The sequence below is a fragment of the Zootoca vivipara genome, chromosome 14, assembly GCF_963506605.1.
Source record: "Zootoca vivipara chromosome 14, rZooViv1.1, whole genome shotgun sequence".
NCBI lineage: Eukaryota > Metazoa > Chordata > Lepidosauria > Squamata > Lacertidae > Zootoca > Zootoca vivipara.
This window is the reverse complement of record NC_083289.1, coordinates 44,174,548-44,189,155: the sequence shown is the minus strand read 5'-3', so window position 1 is coordinate 44,189,155 and position 14,608 is coordinate 44,174,548. Positions and strand designations below refer to the sequence as shown.

The 14,608-nt window shown below is 43.8% G+C and overlaps 1 protein-coding gene across 1 annotated transcript in view; it reads left to right on the top strand.

Moving 5' to 3' along the window:
* OTOA (otoancorin) overlaps nt 1-5,691 on the top strand; it is a 44,108-nt gene extending 38,417 nt beyond the window's left edge. The window contains exons 25-28 of the mRNA XM_060282795.1: nt 771-907; nt 2,030-2,127; nt 4,376-4,568; nt 5,609-5,691. Coding sequence (XP_060138778.1) covers nt 771-907; nt 2,030-2,127; nt 4,376-4,568; nt 5,609-5,691 — 511 coding nt within the window. The remainder of the gene's footprint in view (nt 1-770; nt 908-2,029; nt 2,128-4,375; nt 4,569-5,608) is intronic.
* The last annotated feature ends 8,917 nt before the right edge of the window (nt 5,692-14,608 follow it).

Genomic DNA, 14,608 nt, shown 5'->3' with positions numbered 1-14,608 from the left:
TGGCAGACCTCCAGTCTCGCCTGAAGTCTCCAGGTTTGGTTGGTCCCCTCCAAGTGACGGATGGGGAGCTTGAATCTCCAAGTGGGCAAGATTCCCTTTGAAGCTTCAGCCAAACGGGCTGGCTCCAAATGACAGCATAGGTACACTTTGGGGTGTCTGCCTTCCTCTGCTCCCTTCTTTCAATTAACCTCCATCTCATGGGGTTGCCCTATGACATCACCAAGGAATGCCTTCACCAGGGACTACCCCAAAGTCGCAGGTTTGGGCCCTGCAATCTCAGGGTCTGCAATGCTCCTGACCTGAGAACCCTAAGCAGGGCTTTTATTATGTTAAGCTATGAATCATGAACTAGTGCCAGGTGCTAGCCTACTCAGAAAGAAAGAAAGAAAGAAAGAAAGAAAGAAAGAAAGAAAGAAAGAAAGAAAGAAAGAAAGAGTGCAAATGATTGCCTTGATCAACATATTAAATATTATTTGCTATCTCATCTTTTTTCATTTGATATCCAGCTCATGCACAGAGCTGCTTCACAGCTTCTTCCGCCGCCCCACGAGTGTCAAAATTTTCAGGTGATAATTGCACATGTATATATGGAAGCTGTGGGAAGCAGCAAAATAGATACAGATACTCATCGTGCAAATGAACGTGATATTATTATGATTCCTTACAGCTGTCTAGGAAGAATCTCATGCATGAAGCACCACTAAGTCTACTTTAATATTCAGGCTTCTCCAACTGTGTAAAATTACAGTCCCCTTTTGCCCTTTCTGCAGTGCTGTTGTTTCGAGAATTGGCTCTCTGCCATGCAGCACAAACGTTCTGAAAGAGTTTAAGAAGAAGGCAGAGTCTGTGTTTGGAATTGCTACAGGGTGGGACAGATCTATCCTGCAGGAGACTGGCAACATTGCAGGTAAGGAGGCTCGCATCCGTAGCAAGGATGTGGTCCACCTTGTAGCCTATATCTCTGTATCAGAAGACGGAAGGGGAAATAGGGAAAAGATGAATTGAGGTTCCTGATAACAACTGCTAGCCTGTATCTGGCGACCATTAACCTTAGATCCAATAGTGGTGGGATGTAGTGGCGGCTTATAATGTAACCAAGTTAGGAGCAATTAAACCCATTGAAATAAAAAAAAGTTTTAAAGTGCAATCCTATGCATGTCTGCTTGAAATATGTTCCATTGTGTTCAATGGGACATGTGTCAGGGTGAGTATGGGTTGTATCCAACTAAGTTTACTCAGCTGGGATAGCTCAGTCGGTAGAGCATGAGACTCTTAATCTCAAGGTCATGGATTTGAGCCCAATGTTGGGCAAAATATCCCTGCATTGCAGGGAGTTGGACTAGAAGACCCCCGTTGTTCCTTCAAACTCTACAAATTCTGTTATTCTGAGTAGACCCACCAAAATGAAGAAACCTAACTTAGTCACAGATATTAATTTCAGTGTGTCTGCTCTGAGTGTGACTGCTGTTGGATACAACCCTATGGGTTGTGTCATTCCTTCGGAATAGACCTATTGAAATGAATGGACAGGACTTGCTTGTGTTCATTAACTTCAGTGGGCCTACTCTGAGCATGGCTAACATTGGCAACTATGCTATGTTGGATTGTGTGACATTGGCTCATAATATGTGTAGCACAGCTTATTTATATGTTCCTTCTGTATATGGATGTTTTGGGAGACTGCAAGCGGAATAATGGGAGATGGGAAAGAGCACAAGCAGAAATGGCAACTTTTGCCCTTAAAACAGAAACAAAAGAAAAAGAAAATTGGATTAATAAAGTGCACTTTTACAAGGGTTGCGCATCGAACTTTCATTTAACTGCAGAGAAGCTCCTTGTTTTCTTAAAGGCCTGATTTCCCAAAGGTGTCTGAAAACATTTTAGAATCAAATATTGATCAGCTAAAGCATACAGAGGCTCTGAAATGTACGTTTGCCCCAAATTCAACCTAATCCACCGTGGTGTGAACTAAGTAGGCTGCATTCTGATCGCTTTTTCTCACTCTCTCAATCTTTTCCTTTCTCTCTAGCTGGCTTAAATGGGGAAGAATTAAAAGCTCTTGATAAAGAATTGATGCCCTATTTCCATCCAACAGCAATAAAATATATCCCTGATGAAATCTTCAAAGTAAGTGTTGTGGATGTTTTGATTCTTTCCCCCATTACTTCTGCTTTGTTATAAACGGTGACGTGAATGTGTATCTTTATTCGGAAGACACTTAGAAGGGCTTCTTCTCAAGTCTCTATAAATATTAAAGCAGGGTGTAGTGGCAGGGGTGGGGAAGCTTTGGCCCTCCAGATGCTGCAGCACTACAACTCCCATCACTCCTGGGTATTGGCCATGCTTGCTAGGGCTGATGGGAGTTGCAGTCCAACAACATCTGGGGGGTACCAAAGGTTCCATTCACTTGGTTAGCGTTTCAGACGAGGACTCAGGAGACTAGGGTTCAAATCCCCATTTTGCCACAAAGCTTACTGTGCGACCTTGGGCCAATTATTACCTCTTAGCCCAACTTATCTCACAGGGTTGTTCTGACAGTAAAAGGGCAGCATAAACAAATAGTCAATAATAAGTAACAATGGCCATGTTCCAGCAAAGCTGATATCTATCTATATACTGTAGTTGCATTTACTCCGTGGTGAAGCTAAGGACATAAAAGAGTTCCCCTGGGTTTTGCAGCATATAGCATGTGCATGCTGGATTTTTTTAAGTCCAGTGAATGATAGCAATGTGTTATGCACATAACATGAAGTAGAGATTGAGGAGATTTTCATTTACTCTGTGTTTTAAAAGCGAACCCAATGTAATTTGCAATTCCTGGACTTATACACAGGTCAGAACTCGGTTAAGCAGGATCCACAGGTAAGTAGCAAGGCCATCCCAGGTGGGTCACAGCAAAGCTGTTGCCACCATATTGGTCTCTTGGGGTTCCATATATGTAGCAGAGCTATTTCACTAAACTTCGGCGTCACACCCTCTCCACCATATTGCTTGTTGATTTTTTAACCGAAGAAAAATAGCTTTGTGATGCAACCTCTACTGCAAGGGTTGTTGTTTGAGAAAGTAAAAAAAAAAAACTCCTCTCCTCTTGATGAAAGTCAGTATCTGGGCTCTCTCATCCTTTCCTTTTCTTTTTTGTAAACTCTAAATGGGAAAAGAGAATTTTTTGAAAGATGAAGAATGTTCTACAAAATCAAGGAGAACTCAGAGGTGCTATTATAGGTGCCAGTCGCACAAATTGCCATCTTTGTTCTACGTGGAAAGATAATTACTGTGCAATTATAACAGTAGCCGGTTTTCAAAGAAGGCTTAATAATATGGCCTCACTCGACAGATTATTTTGCACCTGAAGAAAAGATCCGACAGCCGAGGCAGTCGATGACATCTCTTCGTTTTGCAGATCACATTGATTGCATCATTGTTTTTCTGGTGTAACATTTTGCAAGCACAAATGAAGACAGACGGTTGACTCCGAAGCTGCTGATGTGAAACGATGGAGCAGAAACCGCTAGGAGGATAAATTGTCATATATGGGAGATTGCTTGGGCAGGTGTATTGCCTTCTTCAGCTCCTGCATCTGCTTTGGCAGCACACACCAGCGAGATACACAACCTTCTACGTTGTATAGATGAAAATACAGATACTCTTGGACTCTTGTCCACACGATAGATGATAAATGATATAGACAGACAGGATTTTCAAGAATAATTAAATACATAAGCAGAGGATGTTATCTGTTCAATAAAGTATGTTGATATAACTGCATTACACTATTATATTTCCCTCACTCCGCAAGCAAACATATGCAGAACCCCTAACAAATTAACTAAATGAAACAAACTAAATCCCCCCCAATGTTGGTCATGTCCATTTATTTCAATGGGTCTACTTTGAGTAGGGCTAATACTGGTTGCAACTCTTCCTCCAAGTTGTTCGAGGTAGCATGCCAGCTTCACCCCCTCTCCATTTTATCTAGTTCAGCACATGAACCACTGCCCCACACTGGCTCCTAGGTGCTGTTTACTGAATGCATTTACTCTGCAATGCCCTGTGTGCTGCTCACTTTTCAATCGCCTGGTGCAGTGCTCCTGTACTGGAAAATCCTTCATGAGTGCTGATGTGGCGTAGTCGTCAGAGTGCTGGACCAGCACCTGGCAGACCAGGGTTCAAATCCCCACTCAGCCATGAAGCTCGCTGTGTGACCTCAGGCCAGTCACTGCCTCTCAGGCTAACCTCCCTCCCTGGGTTCTTGTGGGGGGGGGTTAAATGAGATGGGGGGAGAACCATGCACACTACCCCAAGCTCCTTAGTGAACAAGGTTGAGATATGAACACCATAAATAAACAACATGAAGCTCTGGTTTTGCTTTGTCCAGGAGCTGTCCCCAGATCAAATAGCAAACCTTGGTCCTGAAAATGCCGCTGTGGTGACAGAGTTGCAGTGTCAGCATCTCAATGGATTGCAGCTTCAGAGTCTTCGGCTGGCGATGGACGGAGCCAGAACAAGCATCCAGGAGCTTCCGCTCCATGAGAGCACAGTCAGACCGACATACACATCGGTTCAGAACAGTGAGTTTAAAATAATAACATAACAACTCTCAGGCTATATTCATATTGTTGTGCATATCCCGGTCACTGAGCAGTGAGAGGGGTTCCAGCACTATGTTTGGTTTCCTTGGAAAGAAGGTCAGTGGAGACCGTGTTGTCTTTAGGATATATGGGTTTATTTACACAGATAGGCAACCTGAGCATAGGATGGAGGGGCTCACAGCATTAGCACTCCAGCAGCTTCACTTCCCCTTTAGGTTCCCAGCAAGATCATCACACCATAGCTTAAGGTCCAGCACAGAGCAAGACAAAACTCTGTGTCCCCACCTTCCAGCAGTAGCCAAAACTCACACACAAAAATTCCCGCTTGCCCTATTGCCCTATTTGTGGGGCCTGCCTAGTGTTTTTACGTGAGTAGAACATGTGCTTTTATTTAAAAGGCATCTCTGGGTTATTTGTGGGGCCTGACTGGTGTTTTTACATGAGTAGAACGTGTGCTTTTATTTAAAATTCATCTCTGGGTTATTTGTGGGGCGTAGGAATTTGTGCATTCCCCCCCCCCCAAAAAATATAGTCCAGCCCAACACATGGTCTGAGGGACAGTGGACTGACCCAAGGCTGGAAAAGGTTGCTGACCCCTGGCCCAGACCCAAGATTCTTCTTAGATGGGCCACCAATTCCTTTTGTCAATTTAACACCTCTATCCTGGCTTGGAAAGGAAGCTTAGCCTGAATTTTTCCACTGGCCAGCAATTTGCCCTTTAATCTTAAAAAAAAATCTAAATCCTACCATTTACAGTATTAATTTTTGATGTCTAGGGCTTGCCAACCTCACAACACTATGTTCCTATGTTAACTCGGTATAAAGCAGCTTCCCAGTTATGGGATCCGTAGGACCTCAATGGTTCATCCCAAGGTTTCTTTATTTTTCAATGGCAACTTTGGCAACATCATCCCTGTCTGTGACGTCATGCGTTGCTACAGGTGACTACTATTCCCCTAGCTTGGTACAAACAGAGTAAATCAAATTTCCTTGTATTCACTAGCTCGTTGATTCTTCAGGGATAATCTCTCAAGAGAGCACAGATGCTGCTACCAGTATCCTCCCTCTGGGTTTCCGTGGAGCAAAAACAGCTGTCAGCTGACAGTGGAACTTCATTATCTCTCCTTCATTGAGGCACTGAAGAAGTTCCCATTTCCCAAATGATCTGGCAATGCTCCTTTTATATCTGCTGTATCTTCTCAAAGGATCTTAGTCATTTCCTGCTCTTTTAACCACACACTGCAGCTAGTTTGTCGTTTCTACCTATGTAACGTAGATAAGGCACATATTGCTTGTGACATCACAAAGCTCAGTAGTCTAAAACACTACTTTTTTTTGTTTTTCTGGAATTCCCATTACATTAGGTATGTCCTCCAAACTCTAGTAAGAGGTGTAGATGTAATGCTGTAATGCTTTGCCTATACCCCATAATATTTTTCTTTGTACTCCATACTCTCAGCAGCACTGCAATTCATTTACTTCCTGTATAGTGTAAATTATAGTTTGCTATTCCACCTAAACCAGGAAACTGGTTGCATTTGCAAAACAACTTTCAATGTGGCTTGAACGTGGTTTCCATTTCTGATTTGGAAGGTAATCACAAACCATTGTTTATTTTGTTCCGATGTAATAGCAAACTATGGTTTGCGCTGAACAGGAAGCAAGTCAACTGGAGCAAAGTGCTTACTGCTGGGAGAGTCCCCTGGAGCAAAGAGATGACTGCTATAGCTAGCAGCATGCATTACTAATAGGCCAATTTCAGTCGAGATAATGACCTCTCTGAATCCTTCCCCTATGTTTTCTCAGATAGCTGAATTCACTATATGTGCAAGTTAGAGATGCTGTTAATTCACAATACAACATTCTCTTTTCAGGTGCTCTAATTTCCTGCAGTTTAAGTCTTTGGGTGTTTACGGCTTTCATCCTGCATCCTGTTTCCTGAATCAAATTATCACTGTTAAGAGTTTATGGTAAGCATGCTTTTTTTCAATTTCTTTCTTTCTTTCTTTCTTTCTTTCTTTCTTTCTTTCTTTCTTTCTTTCTTTCTTTCTTTCTTAAAACAAAACATTGTACACTAAGGGCGCTTGACACCATGATAGCAGCTTATTAAGAAAGCTACATTTGTGCTTTCAAAACATAGTTTGAAAATGTTTCTTTTAAAGTCAGGAAATACTTTTGTGACTGGTTTTTGCTGTTGTATTCTTATGTATTTGGTAAACTGTTCTTGTAAGGGTGTTCCCTTCCCACACAGGTAGGTAGCACACTGAAAAAATAAGATCTATAAAATAATCAAAGGATGCCCTTAAATGCCACTTTGTCTGCTTAGAAATGTACAGTGCAACTCTATGCATGTTTAATCAGAAGTAAGTCCCATTAAGTTCAATGGAACTTGCTCCCAGAGAAGCGTGTATATGATTTAAATCTAAGGCTCCCTAGGAGCAAGTCCCATTGAACTCAATGGGGATTGGGTTTGAACAGCCATCTAAAGGATTGTGCTGTAAAAATGCTATCTCAGGCACTAATTTTTCTGTATATTATTTCTTCCCTCCCAATATCACTCTACCTTGATACAATTTTCAGAAGGCTACAGCTCACCTGGGTGGATACAGAGACGGTCTTTTGGAAAGCCTTCTGGCACTGAGAAAATAAAAACATTGGAGCTCTTTAAGAAGTATGGTAGCTGTGAGTCTTAGGAATCCATTCAAGTGATCTTTTCCATCTTCCCATGAGCATAAGAAGAAGCAATGGCCATTGATTGCCATCGAGGCACTACAAAACCAGATGTAATGTTTGTAGAATAATAGCCATAGCTTTTAGAATGAATCACCAGGAGAACACACTCATGTTGAAATCCTTCAGTTGCTAGGTGTTGGGACGTGAGCCAATGGTGGACAGAATACCCATTTAGTGTAATGTGCTGTTGAATGATGATTCAAATGTACAGATATCGGCTGCTGGAAACAAGATGCTCACTATCCAGACCGTTGGCTCTATGACCCGGGTGCGAATGCTCTTAATTTACGAAAACTCCATGGTGTATTATGTGGAACAGAAGTGGGGAATCTTTCATGGGCCCATGCGCAGTGAGCTCCCAGAATAAACTGACACAACCATGTTGTGGAATTTTATTGATTACAGACGTCTGTAGGCTTTGACGTTGGGTATGTGTCCTTAGTCAGCTGCCTGACGGGTGGCTGACATTGAACAGGGCTGTGCCTAGGTTAAGGGTCACCTCCAGACGCAGGTCAACCAAGGTGACCCCCTGGGCTGCCATATGGGAAGTTCTATGGCTCATCCGTCCACCCCCAACCCTGCATGAACTTCCAGACAGATTCTTCCACCCAGACCCCTTTACCAGGGTACTCTGAGATATCACACCTGCTCAAGGAGGTGAGGTAGCATCTCACCCACCGGGAACAGATTAACAACCCAATGCCTTTTCTGTGAAAGATTGGGACAAACAACAAAGGCAAAAAACCAACAACCCCTCACTGGCCCAATATGTCTGAAGGCGAACCCTCCCTGGCCATGAATACGGCGACCAATTATCTCCACAATAAGGTTCTTCATACGCACTGCCCACATTCCTTTAGGGCACTGCCAATTTACAGGGTGGGTAGGTGGGTTGTTCAGCTTCCCCGACTGTGCCGTTGGCACCTGGCACAGCTGGCTTAAATATTAACTGGCAGACCAGAATGAGGCATTTGTCCTCCAGGTCCACCGCTGAAGCCCTGCCCCAAACCCTGGCCACCATAGGCCAGTTTGAATTTGATAACTTGGTGGGTTATCCCATTGCCCCTCGTGGCCGACTGAGGCCAAAGCAAATGGCCAGCCGCAAGGGACATAGGTGTGTCCCCCAACCTCCAAGGGGCTTTGACAGACCACAGTCACTGCGTCCCTGGAAGGTAAGTGGTCCTTTCAGCTTGGGGGCTGCTCTCACTTCAGGGTAACCTTCTGAGGGCTATATGCCAGTGGTGGGCAGTACATGGGCAAAAGTAGGCAGAACCCAGCATCCATTTCTCTTGAGGGCCCTTCTGTTGGAGATCAGAGCTGTGCACACCACAGGCCTGTTCATCCACTCCCTAAAATAGCATACTGCTGCCAGGTACACTGAAGGTAAGGACGATGGATCTGTCAATTTCAGTTGTCTTGATTTCTCATTGTCCACATTTCCGCAGCTGTATGTGATTTTGTTTTAAAGTCCGATGAAAAAATGGCCAGCATTTTAGTGCGATTTTCTCCTTTGAATACACACTTTTAAATGCAATTTCCCCCAATGTGAGAATATTTGCAAAGCGATTTCCCCTAATATTTTGGTATGTCATTTTTTACTATTATATGCATTTCATGGACACTTTAAGCTAGTTTGTGTATTTGTATGCATTCTTTGGCTGGGGAATGGCATTGCAAAATTTGGAGAACTGTGAATTTCGAAGGACGGCTAGGTTTCAGTTCCTGCATTGGTACAGGAAGTGCAAATTTGGTGGGTTTGCCTTTAAATGTGAACTTAAATTGAAATTCTGCCCCATCCCTACCTGGAGGAAGCTATCCCATTCCCAATGTGGAAGTGGCATTCAGAAACATAATGCCTCTGACCCTGGAACCTCATGGCCATCATGATGACTAGTAGCCATGGGTAGCCTTATCCTCCACAAGTTTGTCAATCCTCTTTTAAAGCCAATCTAATTGGTGGGTATTGCTACAGCGAGTAGTGGAGAGCTCCATAGTGTAAAAAAATGCTTCCTCTTATTGGTTCTGGATCTCCCAACATTCAGGTTCACTAGATGACTCCAGGTTCTGACCTTCTGATCAGCAAGCCCAAGAGGCTCAGTGGTTTAGACCACAGCGCCACCAGATCAGAAGGTCGCCGGTTCAAATCCCCGCGACGGAGTGAGCTCCCGTTGCTCTGCCCCAGCTCCTGCCAACCTAGCAGTTCAAAAGCACACCAGTGCAAGTAGATAAATAGGTACTGCTGCAGCGGGAAGGTAAATGGCGTTTCCGTGCGCTCTGGTTTCCGTCATGGTGTCCCATTGTGCCAGAAGCGGTTTAGTCCTGCTGGCCACATGACCCAGAAAGCTGTTTGTGGACAAATGCCGGCTCCCTTAGCCTGAAAGCGAGATGAGCGCCACAACCCCATCCTTTGACTGCGCTTAACCGTCCAGGGGTCCTTTATCTTTACCTTTACCTTTTACAGTCCAACACCATAGTCCAGAAAAGACAACCATGTGGTTTTTCTGTGTTTTAATTGTTCCCCCCTTCTTTATTAAGAGTCAGGGCACACTTTTTTAAAGGTGACCTGTGGTTAGATATAATCTTTTAATCTACGTTTGATTATTTTAATTGCAAAAAATGGAGATTATGCTTAAATATGATCAGCATTTGATAACATATATGCAATCTATATGATACTTCAAAAGGAAGCAAGCAGGTGGCACAATACTTTCTCCAAGAAGCCAAAATGCCTCATTGAAATATGGATTACAATATGTTCATTATGCTAAGTGATCAATTAACACGTTGCAGGATTGTTTTCTTTTTTTTAAAAAATTCTTTGTTCACCCTCTCTTTTGGATTAGCAGTTGAAACCTAATGTTAGAAATGCTGTGAAAATTCCATTTGTTTCGTTAATGGCAAAAGTTCTTGTGGAACCAAAATGAATTACCATGCTTACAAAGTAAATGTTTCAACTGCAATTTGGTTGTCAGGGATGAAACCCTGTGTGGTCTACAAAGTGTTTTTAATTATTTGTATGCTATTCTAAAATTAAAAAATCCTCCAGAATTACCTTTTTCAATAATTTTGTATTGAATTTGTAAGGGGGACTCCCTACAGGGAGCCTCCCCCCACCATCCTGACCAGCACTTTGCTCAGCGAAAGCGGCAGCAGCGGGTCAGAGGGAGGAAATGAGGATGGGAGCGAAGTGGAGGAGGCACGGCTCAGCGATGTATCAGAGTCCCTGCAGCACTCCAGCCAGCCAACAAGTAGGAGAGGGAGCACAGCTGCTTCCGACGCCCGAATTGAGGCACGTGCCCAAACGCAAGGTTAGACGGTGGCGTTTCGGGGTGCCCAAGCTTTTATGCTGGCCCCGAAGCAGAAGGGCGCCATTGCCGGATTCTGAGAGTGGCTAGGTCATGTTTTCTGCTATCTCTGCACTGTAAATACTATGCACAATAAAACCGTTAAAGACAGAACAGACTTGGGTGTGTTTACTCGGGAGTAGCCGTAACAATCCCGACAGAATTGTATTCTGCAAATATAAGTTGGTGGGGGTGATTACTTATAACAACCTTACAAGCTTATTTGGATAAGTTTATCATAGAATAATAGAATGTAGGGTTGGAAGGGACCCCAAGGGTAATCTAGTCCAACCCCCTGCAGTGCAGGATTTATTTGCCCAATTTGGGGCTCAAACCCATGACCCTGAGATTAAGAGTCTCATGCTGTACTGAGCTGGAAAAATGTATTAAAAGAATTAAAATTGCTGGAAAACCTCCCAGCTTTTCTGGTATGGTAGATAATACATTTGCTGCTTCTGTTCCAGAAGATTAAACGGTACAGGATGTTGTTGTTGTTTTAATTCATTTGCTGATACAAGCCCCTTTATTTACTTTGGAACATGTGTTTCTTTGATCCTGGGTGCTGTTCTTTTGAACTCAAGATCGAGGATTCATAAAGAGTTGATTAAACCAAGGATGAGTCTGCCTTTGCTCCATCCCTGACTTATGTCACTATGCTAGGGGTCACCAACATTTGTGGACCAGTTGGGCTCATTTCAAGTTTTGAGAGAGTACTGCAGGCATCAGTCTTAGACTAGAAGGGCATAACACAAAATGGCATAACACAAAAAGGGGAGTGTGGCATAACACAAGAGAGATATCCACCCCGAACAACCTTATGCCTATCAAGGGGAATCAGCTATGTGCTGCTGGTCCTTATTATGAAGGTCACACAATATTGATCACACACACACACACACACACACACGGTAATGTCGAATAGGCCGGCCCAAGACATTTTGATACCTGAGGCGAACTACAAAATGACGCCCCGCTCCCTGCCAGGGAAGGAGTGGGGGAGTGGAGATTGACACCAGGAGCAAAAGGGGAATAAAGATCTGTATCAGGATCTGCTGCCCCTGTGGATCCTGTGGTCTGAGGCAGTTGTCTCACCTTGCCTCATGGGTGAGCCGGCCTTGCTGCCTAACAGCAGCAGGGCGCAATCCTCAAAGCCAGGGGGCAGAAAATACACAAGGTGACCACATCATACCCACTCTCATTTCACAGAAATTGCTTAGGAGGTACTTGCACATTTTGCCTTATAATTTACTTTCTAGAGGGGAAAGGCCCTGCAGGCACCATAGTGCTTGTGGGCACTGGGTTGGCCGTCTTTAGCATATGCGCCGTCGGGGTGCAAAGATCCGCCCAGTGCCCCCAAATTTAGTTTAGCTGCCCCCAAATTAACTTTTATTGAGCTTTTGGGGGAAGGGGTGAAACCAAAGTTGCTTACCTTTGGGGGAGGGCGAACTCAAAGTTCTTGAGCTTTTTGGGGGGGAGGGGAATCACTCACCTGTAACAATGATGCAGCGGGAAAAACTGCTTTTGTTTCCTGACTCGTCAGTAATATTTCACGCTATGGAGTAACAGAGCTACGGAGGAGGAGGGCAGGGACTTTCGCTCCATTGCTTTTCACTGCCGCCGATTGAGAGGGACCGGTATACATTTGGCGCCCCCCAGAATTCAGTGCCCGGGTGCCCCGCATCCCTTCCACCCCTGGGTAAAGATGGCCCTAGTTGGCAATCCCTGCTTCATGCCCTTTATATTTGCTCCTTCCACTAAACTAGAATGCCTAGTTTAGAACTATGGATTGCTTGGTGTTTGTTTGTTTGTTTTTTTAAAAAAACAACAACAACATAGATTTATGTTTCACATCTGTTGTGGAGACACTGTTGGAATCGGAAAATAAAAATTAGACAGGTGCTGCTTTTTTTGCCCATTGCTAATCTCCTTGCATTCCTGTCATTTGCCATCCTCCACCACTCAAGGCTTGTTGCTAGGAGCTGCAGCACATGTTTCAGAGAGAGAGAATGAGGAGGGAGCGGAGAATGGTTCATAATCATGGATGGTGACATGCTTCCTCCAGGTTCAGAGACTGTTATTGTTGGCATGGCACCCATTTGTCTGTATACCTCTCTGTGAATACCATTCTTTGGGGAACATCCGGAGGAAAAGGCTAATGCTCTCTTGTCCTGGTTTTTCCAAAAGAACACGAGAATATAAACCGTTCCCCCATGTGATAACAAATGTAGGGTTGCCATATTTTGAAGAGCAAAAAAGAGGACGCTATGACGACTCTCATTTTAAATACCCCTACTATATGCAAGCTATAGAAGTTGTGATATATTGCTGGGGTGGGGGGCAGGAGAACAGAAGACGAAAGCAAGTCTTTAACCACCAGTTACGTCTATGTCTCATCCAGAAAGTATAGCCAGAGACATTTCGGCAATTTTTAAAAAAATCCACCTGGAAAGAAATTTTACACCTGAAAAAGAGGACACATGGCAAACCTACCTTCCCCCTGTTGAGGCTTCATTGCACCTTGAACCCTGCTCTATTGGGTGTTTTGGTAAAAGGCTTTCCCCTCCTTGCATTGAGACTCCAGCGACTGAGAGCCCTCCCTGGAGCTTAGACACTTAACAGATGACTGTGTCCCATTACTACTGATTGACTGCACAGTAAATTCCTCTTCCCAGGAAATTCTGGAGAGTGTAGCTCTATGAACAGGGATAGGAGCCTTCTAACAACAAGCAGCACTTGTTATAAACTACAGTTCTCAGGGTTCCTTGGGGAAAGCCATGACTGTTTAATGTAGTATAATACCGTTTTAACTGCACTGTGCAGATGGGGCCTTAAATAAAAACACAGCAACTCATAACAAAAGCACTACGTAGCATGGGCGTAGCCAGAGAGGTGCAGGGGGAACAGCTAATCAAGTAAATAAAGTAATCAAGTAAATAAATAAAAATACTTAACTAACTTACCAATTGCATCACAAATACCTTGGTTCTGCCCCCCACCCCCAAAATAAATTCTGGATACTCCCATGCTACATAGCAATTACTAATACTGTAGTGGCAGACAAAGTACATTTTATTGTCTAATCAGGCCTCCCCTCCAAACACTTGCTGAAAAACCTGTGTCTTAATTACCTGGAAGAGATTGGGCCAGACATACCCCATTTATTTATTTAAATTCATACAACAGGCAACAACTGTTTTGCACGGGGTGGGGGGTAGGGGTGGGCGGTTTGCATTCCTGACCCCTGCACACATCGGTGGAGCACATGTAAGTCTGTTCCCTCCCTGCCCGTTCCAGCCCTACCCGTTCCAGCCACTTCTGGGTTGTGTTACGCACACATACGCACCTAAAACAGTTGTTGCCCTGCACACAATAAGATCAATTAAAAAATTCCAACCCTATTTTAAAACAAACAAAACTTATAATACTAAAACAGATTAAAATTATCTCAAGTTTCTAAGCATCTGATGGCATCAAAACAGAACTTTGGGGCAGATGCAGCCGTAATAGCTTATCAAGTTTGAAGGAATTGAAGTATTGAGAAGACAGCAACCAATATGATCATGGGGTCTGGAAACCAAGCCTTATGAGGAACAGTTGAGGGAGTTGGGTATTTTTACCCTGGAAAAGAGGAGGCTGAGATGAGATATGATAACCCATCTTCAAATATCTATAGGGCTGTCACATGGAAGATGGAGCAAGCTTGTTTTCTCTTGCTCTGGAGGGTGGGACCCAAACCAATGGATTCAAGTTACAAGAAGAGATTCCAACTAAACATCAAGAATATCTTTCTGACGGTAAGAACTGTTCGATAGGGGAATGGACTTACCCAGAAGGTGGTGGCCTCTTCTTCCTTGGAGGTTTGTAAGCAGAGGTTGGATGGCCATCAGCCATGGATGTTTTAGTTGAGATTCCTGCATTTCAGGGGGTTGGACTAGAGGACCC